General features: G+C 55.0%; 2 protein-coding genes across 2 annotated transcripts; one reads left to right on the top strand and one right to left on the bottom strand.

The window, feature by feature from the left end:
- Positions 1–1726: 1726 nt before the first annotated feature.
- Positions 1727–13161, bottom strand: LOC138101011 (HLA class II histocompatibility antigen, DR alpha chain-like). Its single transcript, XM_068998855.1, has 4 exons — positions 12787–13161; positions 8634–8885; positions 5804–6085; positions 1727–4017 (listed from the first exon to the last, which is right to left on the bottom strand). Exons 1-4 carry the CDS (start codon positions 12860–12862, stop codon positions 3863–3865), a joined length of 765 nt encoding a protein of 254 aa, XP_068854956.1. The 5' UTR covers positions 12863–13161; the 3' UTR covers positions 1727–3862.
- A 70-nt stretch (positions 13162–13231) lies between these two features.
- LOC138101009 (class II histocompatibility antigen, B-L beta chain-like) lies at positions 13232–16489 on the top strand. The gene is made up of 5 exons (XM_068998852.1): positions 13232–13412; positions 13895–14164; positions 15212–15493; positions 16116–16222; positions 16324–16489. The coding sequence occupies exons 1-5, from the start codon at positions 13247–13249 to the stop codon at positions 16330–16332; spliced, it is 834 nt and encodes a 277-aa protein (XP_068854953.1). The 5' UTR covers positions 13232–13246; the 3' UTR covers positions 16333–16489.
- The last annotated feature ends 146 nt before the right edge of the window (positions 16490–16635 follow it).

Genomic DNA, 16635 nt, shown 5'->3' with positions numbered 1-16635 from the left:
ATTTGGTTCCATTTTGGAGCCATTTGGGGCCATTTTGAGCCATTTTGGGCCATTTGGGGCCATTTTGGGGCCATTTGGTTCCATTTTGGGGCCATTTTGAGCCATTTGGTGCCATTTTGGGGCCATTTTGGGTCATTTTGGTGCCATTTTGGTTCCATTTTGGGGCCATTTTTGGACTGTTTGGGTCATTTTGGGGCCGTTTTGGGGTCACTTTGGCTTCATTTTGGGACCATTTTGCTCCATTTTGGGACCTTTTGGTGCCATTTCTGGGTCATTTTGAGCCATTTTGGGGCCATTTTGGAGCCATTTGGAGCCATTTTGGGGCAGTTTTGGGACCATTTTGGGGCCATTTGGTTCCATTTTGGGATCATTTGGGGCCATTTTGGTGCCATTTGGTGCCATTTTGGGGCCATTTTGGGACCATTTTGGTGCCATTTTGGGACCTTTTGGGGCCATTTTGGGACCATTTGGCTCCATTTTGGGACCGTTTGGTTCCATTTTGGGGCCATTTTGAGCCATTTGGGACCATTTTGGTGCCATTTTAGGACCATTTGGTGCCATTTTGGGGCCATTTTGGAGCCATTTGGGGTCGTTTTGGGGTCATTTTGGTTCCATTTTGGGCCATTTTGGGGCCATTTTGGTTCCATTTGGGGCCATTTTGGTTCCATTTTGGGGCCATTTTGGGACGGTTTGGGTCATTTTGGGGCTGTTTTGGGGTCACTTTGGTGCCATTTTGGGCCCATTTGGCTCCATTTTGGAACCGTTTGGTTCCATTTTGGGGCCATTTTGAGCCATTTGGGGCCATTTTGGAGCCATTTTAGGACCATTTTGGGACCATTTTAGGACCATTTGGAACCATTTTGGAGCCATTTTGAGGCCACTTGGGGCCATTTGGTTCCATTTTTGGGCCTTTTTGGAGCCATTTTTGGGCCAATTTGAGGCCATTTTGGACCATTTTGGGGCCATTTTGGGACCATTTGGTGCCATTTTGGGGCCATTTGGGCCATTCTGGTGCCATTTTGGGGCCATTTTGGTGCCATTTTGGGACCATTTGGGGCCATTTTGGAGCCATTTTGGGGCCATTTTGGGACCGTTTGGTTCCATTTTGGAGCCATTTTGAGACATTTGGGTCATTTTGGTGCCATTTTAGGACCATTTGGTGCCATTTTGGGGCCATTTTGGAGCCATTTGGGGCCATTTTGGTTCCATTTTGGGGCCATTTTGGGACTGTTTGGGTCATTTTGGGGCTGTTTTGGGGTCACGTTGGTGCCATTTTGGGATCATTTGGCTCCATTTTGGGACCGTTTGGTTCCATTTTGGGACCATTTTGAGCCATTTGGAGCCATTTTGGGGCCATTTTTGGACCTTTTGGGGCCATTTCGGGGCTGTTTTGGGGCCATTTTGAGCCATTTTGGGCCATTTTGGTGCTATTTGGGACCATTCTGGGGCCGTTTTGGGGCCGTTTTGGGACCATTTGGCTCCATTTTGGGACCGTTTGGTTCCATTTTGGGGCCATTTTGAGCCATTTGGGTCATTTTGGTGCCATTTTAGGACCATTTGGTGCCATTTTGGGACCATTTTGGAGCCATTTGGGATCATTTTTGGGCCATTTTGGGGCCGTTTTGGTTCCATTTTGGGCCATTTAGGGCCACAACCTCCCCTCCCCTCCCCTTCCCCTCCCCTCCCCCGCTGACGCCGATCCCGAATTTTTTTTTTGTTGCCAGAAAATTCCAAAGTGGGGATTGAGGGAAGGGGGGGGGTGGGGGAGGGGATTTGGGATCCGCCCCTCCCCCACAGCCCCGCCCTGCCCCCCCCCGTCTTTATTGGGGTGACACCGAGGGGACAACGGGGCCGGGAGGGGACGCAGAATTCCCGAGGGGGAAAAGCGGGATTTGGGGGGATTTTGGGGATTTTGGGGAATTTTGGGGGATTTTTGGGGAATTTTGGGGGATTTTAGGGGAATTTGGGGAATTTTTCAGGGAATTTTGGGTGGATTTTAAGGGAATTTTAAGGGGATTTTAAGGGAATTTTGAGGGGATTTTGAGGGAATTTTAAGGGGATTTTAAGAGGATTTTAAGGGAATTTGGGGCTAATTTGGGGTGGATTTTAAGGGAATTTTGGGGGGATTTTGGGGAATATTTCAGGGAATTTTTCACAGAATTTTTCACAGAATTTTGGGTGGATTTAAAGGGAATTTTGAGGGGATTTAGAGGGAATTTGGGGCCAATTTTGGGTGGACTTTGGGGAGAATTTTGGGGGGAATTTCGAAGGAATTTTGGGGGGATTTTTCAGGGAATTTTTCAGGGAATTTTGGGCCAATTTTGGTGGACTTTTGGGTGGAATTGGGGGGATTCTAAGGGAATTTTGGATGGAATTTTGAGGGAATTTGGGGCCAATTTTGAGGCAATTCAAGGCCAATTTTGGGTGGATTTTGGGGAGAATTTTGGGGGGAATTTTGAGGGAATTTTGGGGGGATTTTTCAGGGAATTTTTCGGAATTTCAGGCCAATTTTTGACGGAATTTTGGGTGAATTTTGGCCCAATTTTGGATGAATTTTGGGTGGATTACCAAGGAATTTTGGGCCGATTTTAGATGGAATTTTGAGGGGAATTTAAAGGAATTTCGGGGGGAATTTTGAGGGGATTTTATGGGAATTTTGGGTGGAATTTGGCTGAATTTTTGATGGAATTTGGGGTGAATTTTTGGTGGAATTTTGGAGGGAATTTTTGATGGAATTTTGGGTGAATTTTTGGATGAATTTTGGCCCAATTTTGGATGCATTTTGGGTGGATTACCAAGGAATTTTGGGCCAATTTTAGATGGAATTTTGAGGGGAATTTAAAGGAATTTCAGGTGGAATTTTGAGGGGATTTTATGGGAATTTGGGTGGAATTTGGCTGAATTTTTGATGGAATTTGGGGTGAATTTCTGGTGGAATTTTGGCCCAATTTTGGATGAATTTTGGGTGAATTTCCAGGGCATTTTGGGCCGATTTTAGATGGAATTTTGAGGGGAATTTAAAGGAATTTCAGGTGGAATTTTCCAGGGATTTTATGGGAATTTTGGTGGAATTTGTCTGAATTTTTGATGGAATTTGGGGTGAATTTTTGATGGAATTTTGGCCCAATTTTGGATGAATTTTGGGTGGATTTCCAGGGAATTTTGGGCCAATTTTAGATGGAATTTTGAGGGCAATTTAAAGGAATTTCGGGTGGAATTTTGAGGGGATTTTATGGGAATTTTGGGTGGAATTTGGGTGAATTTTTGGTGGAATTTTGGCCCAATTTTGGATGCATTTTGGGTGGATTTCCAGGGAATTTTGGGCCGATTTTAGATGGAATTTTGAGGGGAATTTAAAGGAATTTCAGGTGGAATTTTGAGGGGATTTTATGGGAATTTTGGGTGGAATTTGTCTGAATTTTTGATGGAATTTGGGGTGAATTTTTGGTGGAATTTTGGCCCAATTTTGGATGCATTTTGGGTGGATTTCCAGGGAATTTTGGGCCGATTTTAGATGGAATTTTGAGGGGAATTTAAAGGAATTTCGGGTGGAATTTTGAGGGGATTTTATGGGAATTTTGGGTGGAATTTGCCTGAATTTTTGATGGAATTTTGGCCCAATTTCGGATAAACTTTGGGTGGATTTCCAAGGAATTTTGGGCCGATTTTACGTGGATTTTCAGGGAATCTTGACTGGAATCTGGGAGCGACTCGGGCTGGATTTCAGGTGAACTTTCAATGACTCTCAGCTGGAATTTTGGAGAGGATTCGGAGGGAATTCCAGGGGAAAACGGGCAGGAACTTCCATGGGGATTTCGGGATGGATTTGGGGGAAATTCCGGGGGATTTTGGGACGCGCCCCTCAGAGCATCCCGCGCTCCACGTGGGCGCGGCCGAGCTTCATCCCCTTGATGATGAGGATGGTGCCGGCGGCGATGCCGACGATGCCGACGGCCAATCCCAGGGCGCAGATCACCGTCTCCGTGGCCTCGGACACCGGCGCCGGGATTTGGGGTTCTGGGAAACGGGGGGAGGGGAGACGATCCCGACGTTCCCAAATCCTTCCTCGTCCTCCTCCTCATCCCGGACCCTTTTTCCTGACCCTGAGCCTCTTTTCCAATCCCAGCCCATTCCCGCCGCATTCCCACCTCATATTCCCCCAATTCTGCCTTTTCCCCACCCCAAATCCCCCATTTTCCCCACCCAAATCCCAGTTTTCCACTCCCCAAACCCCAAATCCCATTTTTCCCCATTTTCTGACCCCAAATCCCCCATTTTCCCCACCCAAATCCCAGTTTTCCACGCCCCAAACCCCCCAATCCCATTTTTCCGCCATTTTCAGACCCCAAATCCCCCATTTTCCCCACCCAAATCCCAGTTTTCCACGCCCCAAACCCCTCAATCCCATTTTTCTGCCATTTTCCAACCCCAAATCCCCCATTTTTCTCAGCCGAAATCCCATTTTTCCCACCCCCAATCCCATTTTTACCCACTTTTCCCAGCCCCAGTCCCATTTCCCCCCATTTTTTCCCCATTTTCCCACCCCAAGTCCCATTTCCTTCACCCCAAATCCCATTTTTCCCCATTTTCCCCCCATTTTCCCCATTTTTTCCCCATTTTCCCCACCCCAAATCCCATTTTTCCCCCATTTTTCCCCATTCCTCCCACCCCAAATCCCATTTCCTTCACCCCAAGTCCCATTTTTCCCCATTTTCCCCACCCCAAATCCCATTTCCTTCACCCCAAATCCCATTTTTCCCCCATTTTCCCCCATTTTCCCCCATTCCTCTCACCCCAGTGCATCCTCCCGGGCCGCTCCAGCCCCTCGTGCTCCACCCCTTTTTCCCCACCCCCAAATCCCATTTCCTTCACCCCAAATCCCATTTTTCCCCATTTTCCCCACCCCAAATCCCATTTCCTTCACCCCAAATCCCATTTCCTTCACCCCAAATCCCATTTTTTCCCCATTTTTCCCCATTTTTCCCCATTTCCCCCCAATCCTCTCACCCCAGTGCATCCTCCCGGGCCGCTCCAGCCCCTCGTGCTCCACCCCAAATCCCATTTTTTCCCCATTTCCCTCACCCCAAGTCCCATTTTTCCCCATTTTCCCCACCCCAAATCCCATTTCCCCCACCCCAAATCCCATTTTTCCCCCATTTCCCCCCATTCCTCTCACCCCAGTGCATCCTCCCGGGCCGCTCCAGCCCCTCGTGCTCCACCCCATTTTCCCCACCCCAGATCCCATTTCCTTCACCCCAAATCCCATTTTTCCCCCATTTTTCCCCATTCCTCCCACCCCAAATCCCATTTCCTTCACCCCAAGTCCCATTTTTCCCCATTTTCCCCACCCCAAATCCCATTTCCTTCACCCCAAATCCCATTTTTCCCCCATTTTCCCCCATTTTCCCCCATTCCTCTCACCCCAGTGCATCCTCCCGGGCCGCTCCAGCCCCTCGTGCTCCACCCCTTTTTCCCCACCCCCAAATCCCATTTCCTTCACCCCAAATCCCATTTTTCCCCATTTTCCCCACCCCAAATCCCATTTCCTTCACCCCAAATCCCATTTCCTTCACCCCAAATCCCATTTTTTCCCCATTTTTCCCCATTTTTCCCCATTTCCCCCCAATCCTCTCACCCCAGTGCATCCTCCCGGGCCGCTCCAGCCCCTCGTGCTCCACCCCAAATCCCATTTTTTCCCCATTTCCCTCACCCCAAATCCCATTTTTCCCCATTTTCCCCACCCCAAATCCCATTTCCTTCACCCCAAATCCCATTTTTCCCCCATTTTTCCCCATTTCCTCACCCCAGTGCATCCTCCCGGGCCGCTCCAGCCCCTCGTGCTCCACCTGGCAGTCGTAATAATCGCCGGCGCTGGGGATGAAGGGCAGGTAGGAGAACTTGCGGAAGGAATTCTCCCTTCCCGGGTAAAAGGGGGTCTCCAGCACCCCCCGGGATTCCGGGACCCCGTTCCGCAGCCACGTCACTCCCAGCACGGGCGGCCAGAAGTTGGTGACGTGGCAGATGAGGATGTTGGGCTCGTCCGGGTCCACCGGGTGCTTGGGGAACACCGAGATCTCCGGAGGGACTGCGGGCGGGAGGGAAGAGAGGGAAAAAATGGGGTTTGGGGTGGGGGAATGGGGGGAAAATGGGGGGAAATGGGGGGAAAATGGGGATAAAATGGGGTTTGGGGTGGGGAAATGGGGGTAAAATGGGGGAAAATGGGGGGAAATGGGGATAAAATGGGGTTTGGGGTGGGGGAATGGGGGTAAAATGGGGAAAAATGGGGGGAAAATGGGGAAAAAATGGGGTTTGGGGTGGGGAAATGGGGGTAAAATGGGGGAAAATGGGGGGAAATGGGGATAAAATGGGGTTGGGGTGGGGGAAATGGGGTTTGGGGTGGGGAAATGGGGGAAAATGGGGTTTGGGGTGGGGGAAATGGGGATAAAATGGAGTTTGGGGTGGGGGAAATGGGGTTTGGGGTGGGAAAATGGGGTTTGGGGTGGGGAAATGGGGTTTGGGGTGGGGGAAATGGGGATAAAATGGGGTTTGGGGTGGGGGAATGGGGATAAAATGGGGAAAAATGGGGGGAAATGGGGGTAAAATGGGGTTTGGGGTGGGGGAATGGGGATAAAATGGGGAAAAATGGGGGGAAATGGGGATAAAATGGGGTTTGGGGTGGGGGAATGGGGATAAAATGGGGGAAAATGGGGGGGAAATGGGGATAAAATGGGGTTTGGGGTGGGGGAAATGGGGTTTGGGGTGGGGAAATGGGGATGAAATGGGAAAAAATGGGGAAAAAATGGGGTTTGGGGTGGGGTAATGGAGATAAAATGGGGTTTGGGGTGGGGGAAATGGGGTTTGGGGTGGGATAATGGGGATAAATGGGATTTGGAGGGGGGAAAATGGGATTGGGGGTGAGAAAATGGGGATAAAATGGGGTTTGGGGTGGGGAAATGGGGATAAAATGGGAAAAAATGGGGAAAAAATGGGACTTGGTGAGGGGGAATGGGATTTGGGGTGGGGGAATGGGGGTAAAATGGGATTTGGGGTGGGGGAAATGGGGTTTGGGGTGGGAAAATAGGGATAAATGGAGTTTGGGGTGGGGTAATGGGGATAAAATGGGATTTGGGGTGGGAAAATGGGGAAAAATGGGATTTGGGGTGGGGAAAAGTGGGATTTGGGGTGGGAAAATGGGGAAAAATGGGATTTGGGGTGGGGAAAAATGGGATTTGAGGTGGGGAAATGGGGATAAAATGGGATTGGGGGTTGGAAGATGGGGATAAAATGGGGTTTGGGGTGGGGGAAATGGAGAAAAAATGGGATTTGGGTGGGGAAAATGGGGGGAAAATGGGATTTGGAGGGGGGAAATGGGATTTGGGGTGGGAAAATGGGGATAATGGTTTGGGGGGAGGGAAATGGGAAAAAATGGAATTTGGGGTGGGGAAATGGGATTTGGAGAGGGGAAATGGGGAAAAAGTGGGATTTGGGGTGGGAGAAATTGGATTTGGGTTGAGAAAATGGGATTTGGGGTGGGAAAGGGTGGGAAAACGGGATGGATTCATCCAGAATTGTTTCCAATCCCGCTGGAATTGGGGTAAACCCCTCTGGAATTGAATCAACCCCCCCCAAACCCCCAAATTCCCTCTGGGATCCCTCTGGAATTCCCAGTCCCCAAAAATCCCTGCGGGTGCCAATCACCCCCCCCCCCATCTTTATTGGGGTGACACCGAGGGGACAACGGGGCCGGGAGGGGACGCGGAATTCCCGAGGGGGAAAAGCGGGATTTGGGGGGAATTTGGGGGGATTTTAGGGGGATTTGGGGGAATTTTAGGAGGAATTTGGGGGAATTTTAGGGGGATTTTAGGGGGATTTTAGGGGAAATTTGGGGGGGATTTTGGGGGAATTTTGGGGGGAATTTTAGAGGGATTTTATGGGGATTTTAGGGGGATTTTGGGGGAATTTTAGGGGGATTTTGGGGGAATTTTAGGGGGATTTTAGGGGGGATTTTGGGGGAATTTTAGGGGGAATTTTAGGGGGATTTTGGGGGCAATTCTGGGGGGAATTTTAGGGGGATTTTAGGGGAATTTTGGGGGGAATTTTAGGGGGATTTTGGGGGAATTTTAGGGGGATTTTGGGGGGAATTTTAGGGGGATTTTAGGGGGATTTTGGGGGAATTTTAGAGGGATTTTGGGGGAATTTTAGGGGGATTTTGGGGGCAATTTTAGGGGGATTTTAGGGGAATTTTGGGGGGAATTTTAGGGGGATTTTGGAGGATTTTGGGGGAATTTTAGGGGGATTTTGGGGGGAATTTTAGGGGGATTTTGGGGAAAATTTGGGGGGAATTTTAGGGGGATTTTGGGGGGAATTTTAGGGGGATTTTGGGGGAATTTTAGGGGGATTTTAGGGGAATTTTGGGGGAAATTTTAGGGGGATTTTGGGGGATTTGGGGGGCAATTTTAGAGGGATTTTGGAGGATTTTGGGGGCAATTTTAGAGGGATTTTGGAGGATTTTAGGGGCAATTTTAGAGGGATTTCGAGGGGGATTTTGAGGAATTCTTCACAGAATTTTCCAGGGGATTTGGGGTGGGTTTTAAGGGAATTTTTCGCTCCCCTTCCCCCCCCCCCCTTGGTACCAGCAGGAATTTGGGAATGGTTGTAGGCGGCCATGGAATTCTCCAGGTTCTGCTTGTCGATGGCCAGGTTCTGGAGCGCTCCCTGCGCCTCGAAGCTGGCGAATTCCTGGAATTCCGGCAGCCTCCAGATCGTCTCCTCCTTCTCCACGTGGAAGATCTCGTCGCCGTCGAAGTCGAACATGAACTCGCCGCCGTCGACGCTCAGGTCCAGGGATTTCTGGTAATATTCCATCTGGATGATGCTGTGGCGCACTGGGGGTGGGCGGAGAGAGGAGAGCCCGGGAATTCGGGCGGTCAGGGAGGGAAAATTCCCGGGAAATTGGGGGTTTGTACTCGAAATTCCCGGGAAATTGGGAGTTTGTCATTGAAATTCCCGGGGGAATTGGGGGGTTGTACTTGAAATTCCCGGGAAATTGGGAGTTTGTCATTGAAATTCCCGGGGGAATTGGGGGGTTGTACTTGAAATCCCGGGAAATTGGGGGTTTGTACTTGAAATCCCGGGAAATTGGGGGTTTGTACTTGAAATTCCCGGGAAATCTGGGGGTTTGTACTCGAAATCTTGAGAAATTTGGGGGTTTCTGCTCAAAATCCTGGGAAAATTGAGGGGGTTTCTACTCGAAATCCTGGGAAAATTGGGGGTTTGTACTCGAAATCTTGGGGAAATTGGGGATTTCTACTCAAAATCCTGGGAAAATTGGGGTTTGTACTCGAAATCCCAGGGAAATTGGGAGTTTCTGCTCAAAATCCCAAGAAATTTGGGGAGTTCTGCTCAAAATCCTGGGAAATTTGGGGGTTTGTACTCGAAATCTTGAGAAATTTGGGGGTTTCTGCTCAAAATCCTGGGAAAATTGAGGGGGTTTCTACTCGAAATCCCAGGAAATTTGGGGGTTTGTACTCGAAATCCTGGGATATTGGGGGTTTTTGGTTGAAATCACAGGAAAATTGGGGGTTTGTACTCAAAATCCCTGGAAAATTGGGGGGTTCTGCTCAAAATCCCAGGAAAATTGGGGAGTTCTGCTCAAAATCCTGGGAAATTTGGGGGTTTGTACTCGAAATCCTGGGATATTGGGGGTTTTTGGTTGAAATCCCAGGAAAATTGGGAGTTTCTGCTCAAAATCCCAAGAAATTTGGGGGGTTCTGCTCAAAATCCCAGGAAAATTGGGGGGTTTTGCTTGAAATCCTGGGAAAATTGGGGATTTCTAGTTGAAATCCTGGGAAATTGGGGGTTTGTACTCAAAATCCCAGGAAAATTGGGAGTTTCTGCTCAAAATCCCAGGAAAATTAGGGGGTTTTGCTTGAAAACCTGAGAAAATTGGGGGTTTCTACTCGAAATCCCAGGAAAATTTGCAGTTTCTACTCGAAATCCTGAGAAATTGGGGGTTTGTACTCGAAATCCCAGGAAAATCTGGAATTGGGTGGTGCCAGATCCTGAAATTCTGGGGAAAAGGAGAGTTTGGGGGAGTTCCAGTTGGAAAAAATGCTGGGATTGGGCAGATCCGGGAGGAAAAAATGATGGAAAAGGCGATTTTGGGGATGCTCCGACCCCAAAAATGATGGAAAATAGGGATTTGGGCATTCCTGGAGCCCCCAAATCCCGGGATCAGGGGGGTTTGGGACACGCCCAGACCCCAAAATGGTGGAAAAAGAGAAGTTTGGGCTCGCCCAGCCCCCAAAATCCCGGGAAAAGAGGATGTGAGACTCCCCAGTTCCCCAAATTTTGGGAACGGGGGGGGTCGGGACACGCCCAGACCCCAAAAACCCAGGAATAAAGGGATTTGGGCACTTCCAGAGCCTCAAAATCCCGGGATCAGGGGGGTTGAGGAGAACCTAGACCCCAAAAATCCAGGAAAAAAAGGGATTTGGACACTCCGAGAGCCCCAAAATCCTGGGAACAGGGGGGTTGGGACACAACCAGACCCCAAAAATCACGGAAAAAAGTGATTTAAGCACTCCCAGAGCCCCAAAATCCTGGAAAAGTAGCGCTTTGGGAATACCTAGACCCCAAAAGTCCAGGAAAAAAGGGATTTAGGCACTCCCAGAGCCCCAAAATCCTGGGATCGGGGGGGTTTGGGAACAGCCAGACCCCAAAAATCCTGGAAAAAGAGGATGTGAGACTCCCCAGTTCCCCAAATTTTGGGAACAGGGGGGTTCGGGACACACCCAGACCCCAAAACCCAAGAATAAAGGGATTTGGGCACTTCCAGAGCCCCCAGATCCTGGAAAAACAGGGGTTAGGGCATTCCCAGAACCCAAAAATCACGGGGAAAAGGGATTTAGGCACTCCCAGAGCCCCCAAATCCCAGGAACGGGGGGGTTTAGAAATGCTCAGACCCCGAAAATCCTGGGAAAAGAGGATGTGAGACTCCCCAGTTCCCCAAATTTTGGGAACAGGGGGGCTCGGGACATGCCCAGACCCCAAAAATCCAGGGAAAAGGGGATTTGGGCACTTCCAGAGCCTCAAAATCCCGGGATCAGGAGGGTTGAAGAGAATTTAGACCCCGAAAATCCAGGAAAAAAGGGATTTAGGCACTCCCAGACCCCAAAAATCCCGGGAACAGGGGGGTTTGGGCACCCCCAGACCCCAAAAATCTCGGGAACAGGGGGGGTTGGGCACGCCCGGACCCCCAAAATCCCGGGAACAGGGGGGGTTGGGCACCGCCAGACCCCAAAAATCTCGGGAACAGGGGGGTTTGGGCACCGCCCAGACCCCAAAAATCTCAGGGAACAGGGGGGTTTGGGCACCGCCAGACCCCAAAAATCCCGGGGACAGGGGGGTTTGGGCACGCCCAGACCCCCAAAATCTCCGGAACAGGGGGGGTTGGGCACCCCCAGACCCCAAAAATCTCGGGAACAGGGGGGTTTGGGCACGCCCAGACCCCAAAAATCCCGGGAACAGGGGGGTTTGGGCACCCCCAGACCCCAAAAATCCCGGGAACAGGGGGGTTTGGGAACAGCCAGACCCCAAAAATTCCGGGGAACAGGGGGGTTTGGGCACGCCCAGACCCCAAAAATCCCGGGAACAGGGGGGGTTTGGGCACGCCCAGACCCCAAAAATCTCGGGAACAGGGGGGTTTGGGCACCCCCAGACCCCAAAAATCCCGGGAACAGGGGGGTTTGGGAACTCCCAGACCCCAAAAATCCCGGGAACAGGGGGGTTTGGGCACGCCCAGACCCCAAAAATCTCCGGAACAGGGGGGGTTGGGCAACCCCAGACCCCAAAAATCCCGGGAACAGGGGGGGTTGGGCACGCCCAGACCCCAAAACTCCCGGGAACAGGGGGGTTTGGGCACGCCCGGACCCCAAAAATCCCGGGGACAGGGGGGTTTGGGCACCGCCAGACCCCAAAAATCTCCGGAACAGGGGGGGTTGGGCACGCCCGGACCCCAAAAATCTCCGGAACAGGGGGGTTTGGGCACGCCCAGACACCCAAAATCCCGGGAACAGGGGGGTTTGGGCACCGCCAGACCCCAAAAATCTCTGGAACAGGGGGGGTTGGGCACGCCCGGACCCCAAAAATCCCGGGAACAGGGGGATTTGGGCACGCCCAGATCCCAAAAATCTCGGGAACAGGGGGGTTTGGGAACTCCCAGAGCCCCAAAATCCTGGAAAAAGAAGAGTTTAGGCACCCTCAACCTCCCAAAACCCTGGAGAAAGCGGATGTGGGAACGCCCAGTTCCCCAAATCCTCGGTACAGGGGGGTTTGGACACGCCCAGCCCCCCAAAATCCCGGGAACAGGGGGGTTTGGGAATTCCCAGAGCCCCAAAACGATGGAAAAAGAGGAATTTGGGCACCCCCAAATCTAAAAATCTTGGGAACAGGGGGGTCAGGGCACTCCCAGCCCCCCACCCCAATTCGGTGTACAGGGGGGTTCGGGCACTCGCAGCCCCCCAAAATCCCGGGAACAGGGGGGTTGTGGGAAACCCAGAGCCCCAAAATGATGGAAAAGGAGGAGTCCGGGCACTCCGAACCCCGAAAATCGTGGAAAAGTGGGGAAAGAAAAAAGAGGATGCTGGGACAACGCCCTTCACCCAAAAAATCCCCCCCAAAAAAGAGGGTCGGATCCCCTCAACCCCCTCCCCCAACCCCGCGATCCCAAGGGTCCCGGGCACCCCAAATCCCAACCCCGCGGCTCCAGGACCCCCCAAGGGCCACCTTGGAGCCCCCAAAGGCCGGGCAGGCTCAGGGCCAGCAGCAGCAGCAGCCAGGGGACGCTCCGCGCTCCGTCCATGGCGCCTCGGGATGCCGGGAGCCCGGGAAGGGTCGGTGCTGCTCCCAGTAAAGCGGCGGCGAACTGGGGGGGAGCGGGAGTGGGGGCGCAGCACCCCAAAAAGCGCTCAGCCAATGGGAGCGCGGCGTTGTTGTGTCGTCATCGGTTGCCGGGCAGAGCCTCGGGAAAAAGAGCCCCCTAAGAAATTGCAGCCAATCAGAGCGCGCGTGGGCGGTGACTCATCGGTTGCCGGGCAGAGCCTCTGGAAAACGGGCCCCGAACGGGCTCGGCCAATCAGAGCGCGCCCAAAACACCTCCAGCCAATCACTGTGTTCGCAGGACCACGCCCGACCAATCAGAGCGCGTCCCAAAACCACGCCCGACCAATCAGAGGTGGCGTCGGTGATGACCCCGCACTGGTCCGGGCTGGAGCTCCCAGTGCCGCGCGGCTGCTTTGGGGCTGGCGGCAGCTGCCCGGCGCTGGCCATGGGGCGAGTGGCGGCAGCTGGGGCCGTACTGGTGGCACTGGTGGTGCTGGGAGCCCCCCCGGCTGCGGGCGAGAAGCTCTCGAGTGAGCGGGGCTGGGGCGGGACGCGGTGGGAAAGGGGGAAAAGAGGGAACAAAGGGGTTTGGGAGCCCTAAATGGAGGGGGAGGGGGAGGGGAGCCCCGAAAGGAAGAGCGGGAGGGGCTGAGGATGGGGGGAAGGTGAGGAAGGGGTGGGAGAGGGGGGAAAGTGGGGAAAAGGGGAGGGGGGGAGCCCGAAACTGAGCGGGAGGGGGGAGGGGATTGGGGCATTGGCGGGCAAAGGGTGGGAAATAGGGAAAAGGGGGAATGGGAGGCGCAGAGCGCTGTGGGGAGCGGGCGGAGGTGGGAGGGGAGGGGCCGGGAAAGGGGAAATGGGGAGGAGGGCGGAAAGGAGGAAGCGGTGCCGCGGGCAGGAGGGTCCCAGGGCGGCCGTGGGGCACAGGGGGTGCGGGGCGGGGATCCGGGGGGGCCCCGGAGCTGGGGGGGTGCTGGGGGGGCACCCCCTGACCTGTGTCCCGCACACGCAGGGGTGTTCCAGTTGATGGGAAAGGCCGAGTGTCACTTCATTAACGGCACGGAGAAGGTGAGGTTGGTGGAGAGGCACTTCTACAACCGGCTGCAGATCCTGATGTTCGACAGCGATGTGGGGCACTACGTGGGGTTCACCCCCTTTGGGGAGAAACAGGCTCGGTACAGGAACAGCGACCCGGAAAGGATGGAGTACGCACGGACTGCAGTGGACACGTACTGCCGGCACAACTACGAGGTGTTCGCCCCGTTCAGCGCGGAGCGCCGAGGTGAGCGTGGGGCAGAGCGAGGGGCAGGGCGTGGGGCAGAGCGAGGGGCAGAGCGAGGGGCAGAGCGAGGGGCAGGGCGTGGGGCAGAGCGTGGGGCAGAGCGAGGGGCAGGGCGTGGGGCAGAGCGAGGGGCAGGGCGTGGGGCAGAGCGTGGGGCAGGGCGTGGGGCAGAGCGTGGGGCAGAGCGAGTCCCCTCGGGCCCGGCCCCGGGAATGACCCTGGAGCCGCTCAAAACCTCCCCGGGAATCACCGCAGAGCCCGGAGCCCTCCCTGTGCCCATCCCCGGGGCCTCTTGTGCATCCCAGTCCATCCCTGTGCCATCCCAGTCCATCCCTGTGCCATCCCAGTTCATCCCAGTCCCTCCCAGTGACATCCCACTGCCATCCCAGTTCATCCCAGTGCCATCCCAGTTCATCCCAGTCCCTCCCAGTGACATCCCAGTGCCATCCCAGTTCATCCCAGTGCCATCCCAGTTCATCCCAGTCCCTCCCAGTGCCATCCCAATCCCTCCCAGTGCCATCCCAATCCCTCCCAGTTCCTCGGAGTCCCTCCCAGTGACATCCCAGTCCCTCCCTGAACCATCTCAGTGCCACCAAGTTCCATCCCAGTTCCTCCCCAGTGTCAACACACTCCCTCCCTCAAACAGCCCAGTCCCTCCCAGTAACATCCCGGTGCCTCCCACTCCAACCCAGTGTCATCCCGGTCCCTCCCAGTGCCACCCCAATCCCTCCCAGTGCCATTCCAGTTCCATCCCTGTCCGTCCAAGTTCCATCCCAGTCCCTCCAGGTGCCATCCCAGTCGCTCCCGGTGCCATCCCACTCTCTCCCAGTCCCTCTCAATGGCACCTCAGCCCTCCCCCATTTCTCCCAGTGCCCCCCCAGTGCCATTCCAGTCTCTCCCAGTACCATCCCAGTCCTTCCCAGTTCCATCCCATGCCCTCTGGGTGCCATCCCAGTGCCTCCCAGTCCCTCTCAATGCCACACCAGCCCTCCCCCATCTCCCCCAGTGCCCCCCAGCTGATCCCAGTGCATCCCCGCTCTCTCCCAGTGCCCCCCAGCGTGTCCATCTCGCTGGTGCCCTCGAGCTCCCAGCCCAGCCCCGGCCGCCTGCTCTGCTCCGTGATGGATTTCTACCCTGCCGAGATCCAGGTGAGGTGGTTCCAGGGCCAGCAGGAGCTCTCGGGCCACGTGGTGGCCACCGACATCGTCCCCAACGGGGACTGGACCTACCAGCTGCTGGTGCTGCTGGAAATTCCCCCCCAGCGCGGGGTCAGCTACACCTGCCAGGTGGAGCACGTCAGCCTGGAGCAGCCGCTGAGCCTGCACTGGGGTACGGCCCGGCCCCACAGCGCCGGGGGGAGCGGGGCAGGCACTGGGGGGGCTGGGAGGGGCATTGGGCTGTGCTGGGAGTAACTGGGAGGGAGCGCGAGAGAGCCTGGTTTAAACTGGGAGAGGGGCTGGGGGGTCTGGAGGGGCTGGGAAGGGGTTTGAAGGATGCTGGGGAGGGTGGGATGGGGTTTTGGGGGTGGGATGGGGTTTTGGGGGTGCTGGTGGGCGCTGGGAGGGAGTTTGGGGGTGCTGGGAGCAAGTGGGAGGGATTGGAGCGAGCGTGGAGGGGCTGGAAGGAGATCGGGGCTGGGAAAGGGGGGCTTGGGATGAGGTTGGTTGTGCTGGGAAGAGACTGGGAGGGCTCTTGGGGAGTCGTGGTGGGGCCGGGAAGGGAGTGGGAGAGGGTCTGGGGGTCGTGGGGCGGTGGGGGGCAAGGGGGAGGGGGCTGTGGGATGCTGAGAGGGACGGGAGGGGCTTTGGTGGGTGCTGGGGAGGCTGGGAAGGGATTGGGAGGAGGTTTCAGGGGGTGCTGGGTGGGCTGGGGGCGAGTGGGAGGGTGCTGGGAGGGTGTCGGGGTGTCTGTGAGAGGATTTGGGGGGTGCTGAGCCCTGCGGACCCCCCAGAGATGCCGCCGGACGCCGGCCGCAGCAAGATGCTGACGGGCATCGGGGGCTTCGTCTTGGGCTTCGTCTTCCTGGCGCTGGGGCTCGGCTTCTACCTGCGCAAGAAGGTGAGGGGGGGTCCCGGGGGTCGCGTCCCCCCTGCCCCGGAGCTGTGGGAGCTCCCCCCGGGGCCCCCAGCCCGGTGTCACCCCCTTTGCTCTGCCCACAGAGCTCCTGAGCCGCCGGCGGCCGCAGCCCCTCCCCGTGGCCTCGGGCCCGGCCGGGACCCCCCGCTCCGTCCCCGCGCTGATTTTGGGGGGGTCGTGTGTCCCCCCAGCCCCGCTGTCACTCTGCCCCCGCCCGGCGGCTCCCAGTGTTCCCAATAAAGCTTCCCAGTTCGCCCCGGTGCCGTTTATTGGGGGGCAGTGGGGAGGGACTTGGGGGAGTGGGGGCAGAAGCCGGGGATGGATCGGGAATGGGGACCCCCGTGTGTTCCCCCCGTGTCACCCCGCTCTGGGGGGCCCTTGGGAGGCAGCTGAAG

Source organism: Aphelocoma coerulescens, unplaced genomic scaffold (assembly GCF_041296385.1).
Source record: "Aphelocoma coerulescens isolate FSJ_1873_10779 unplaced genomic scaffold, UR_Acoe_1.0 HiC_scaffold_182, whole genome shotgun sequence".
Taxonomy (NCBI): Eukaryota; Metazoa; Chordata; class Aves; order Passeriformes; family Corvidae; genus Aphelocoma; species Aphelocoma coerulescens.
This window is presented reverse-complemented; position numbering and strand designations above follow the sequence as displayed.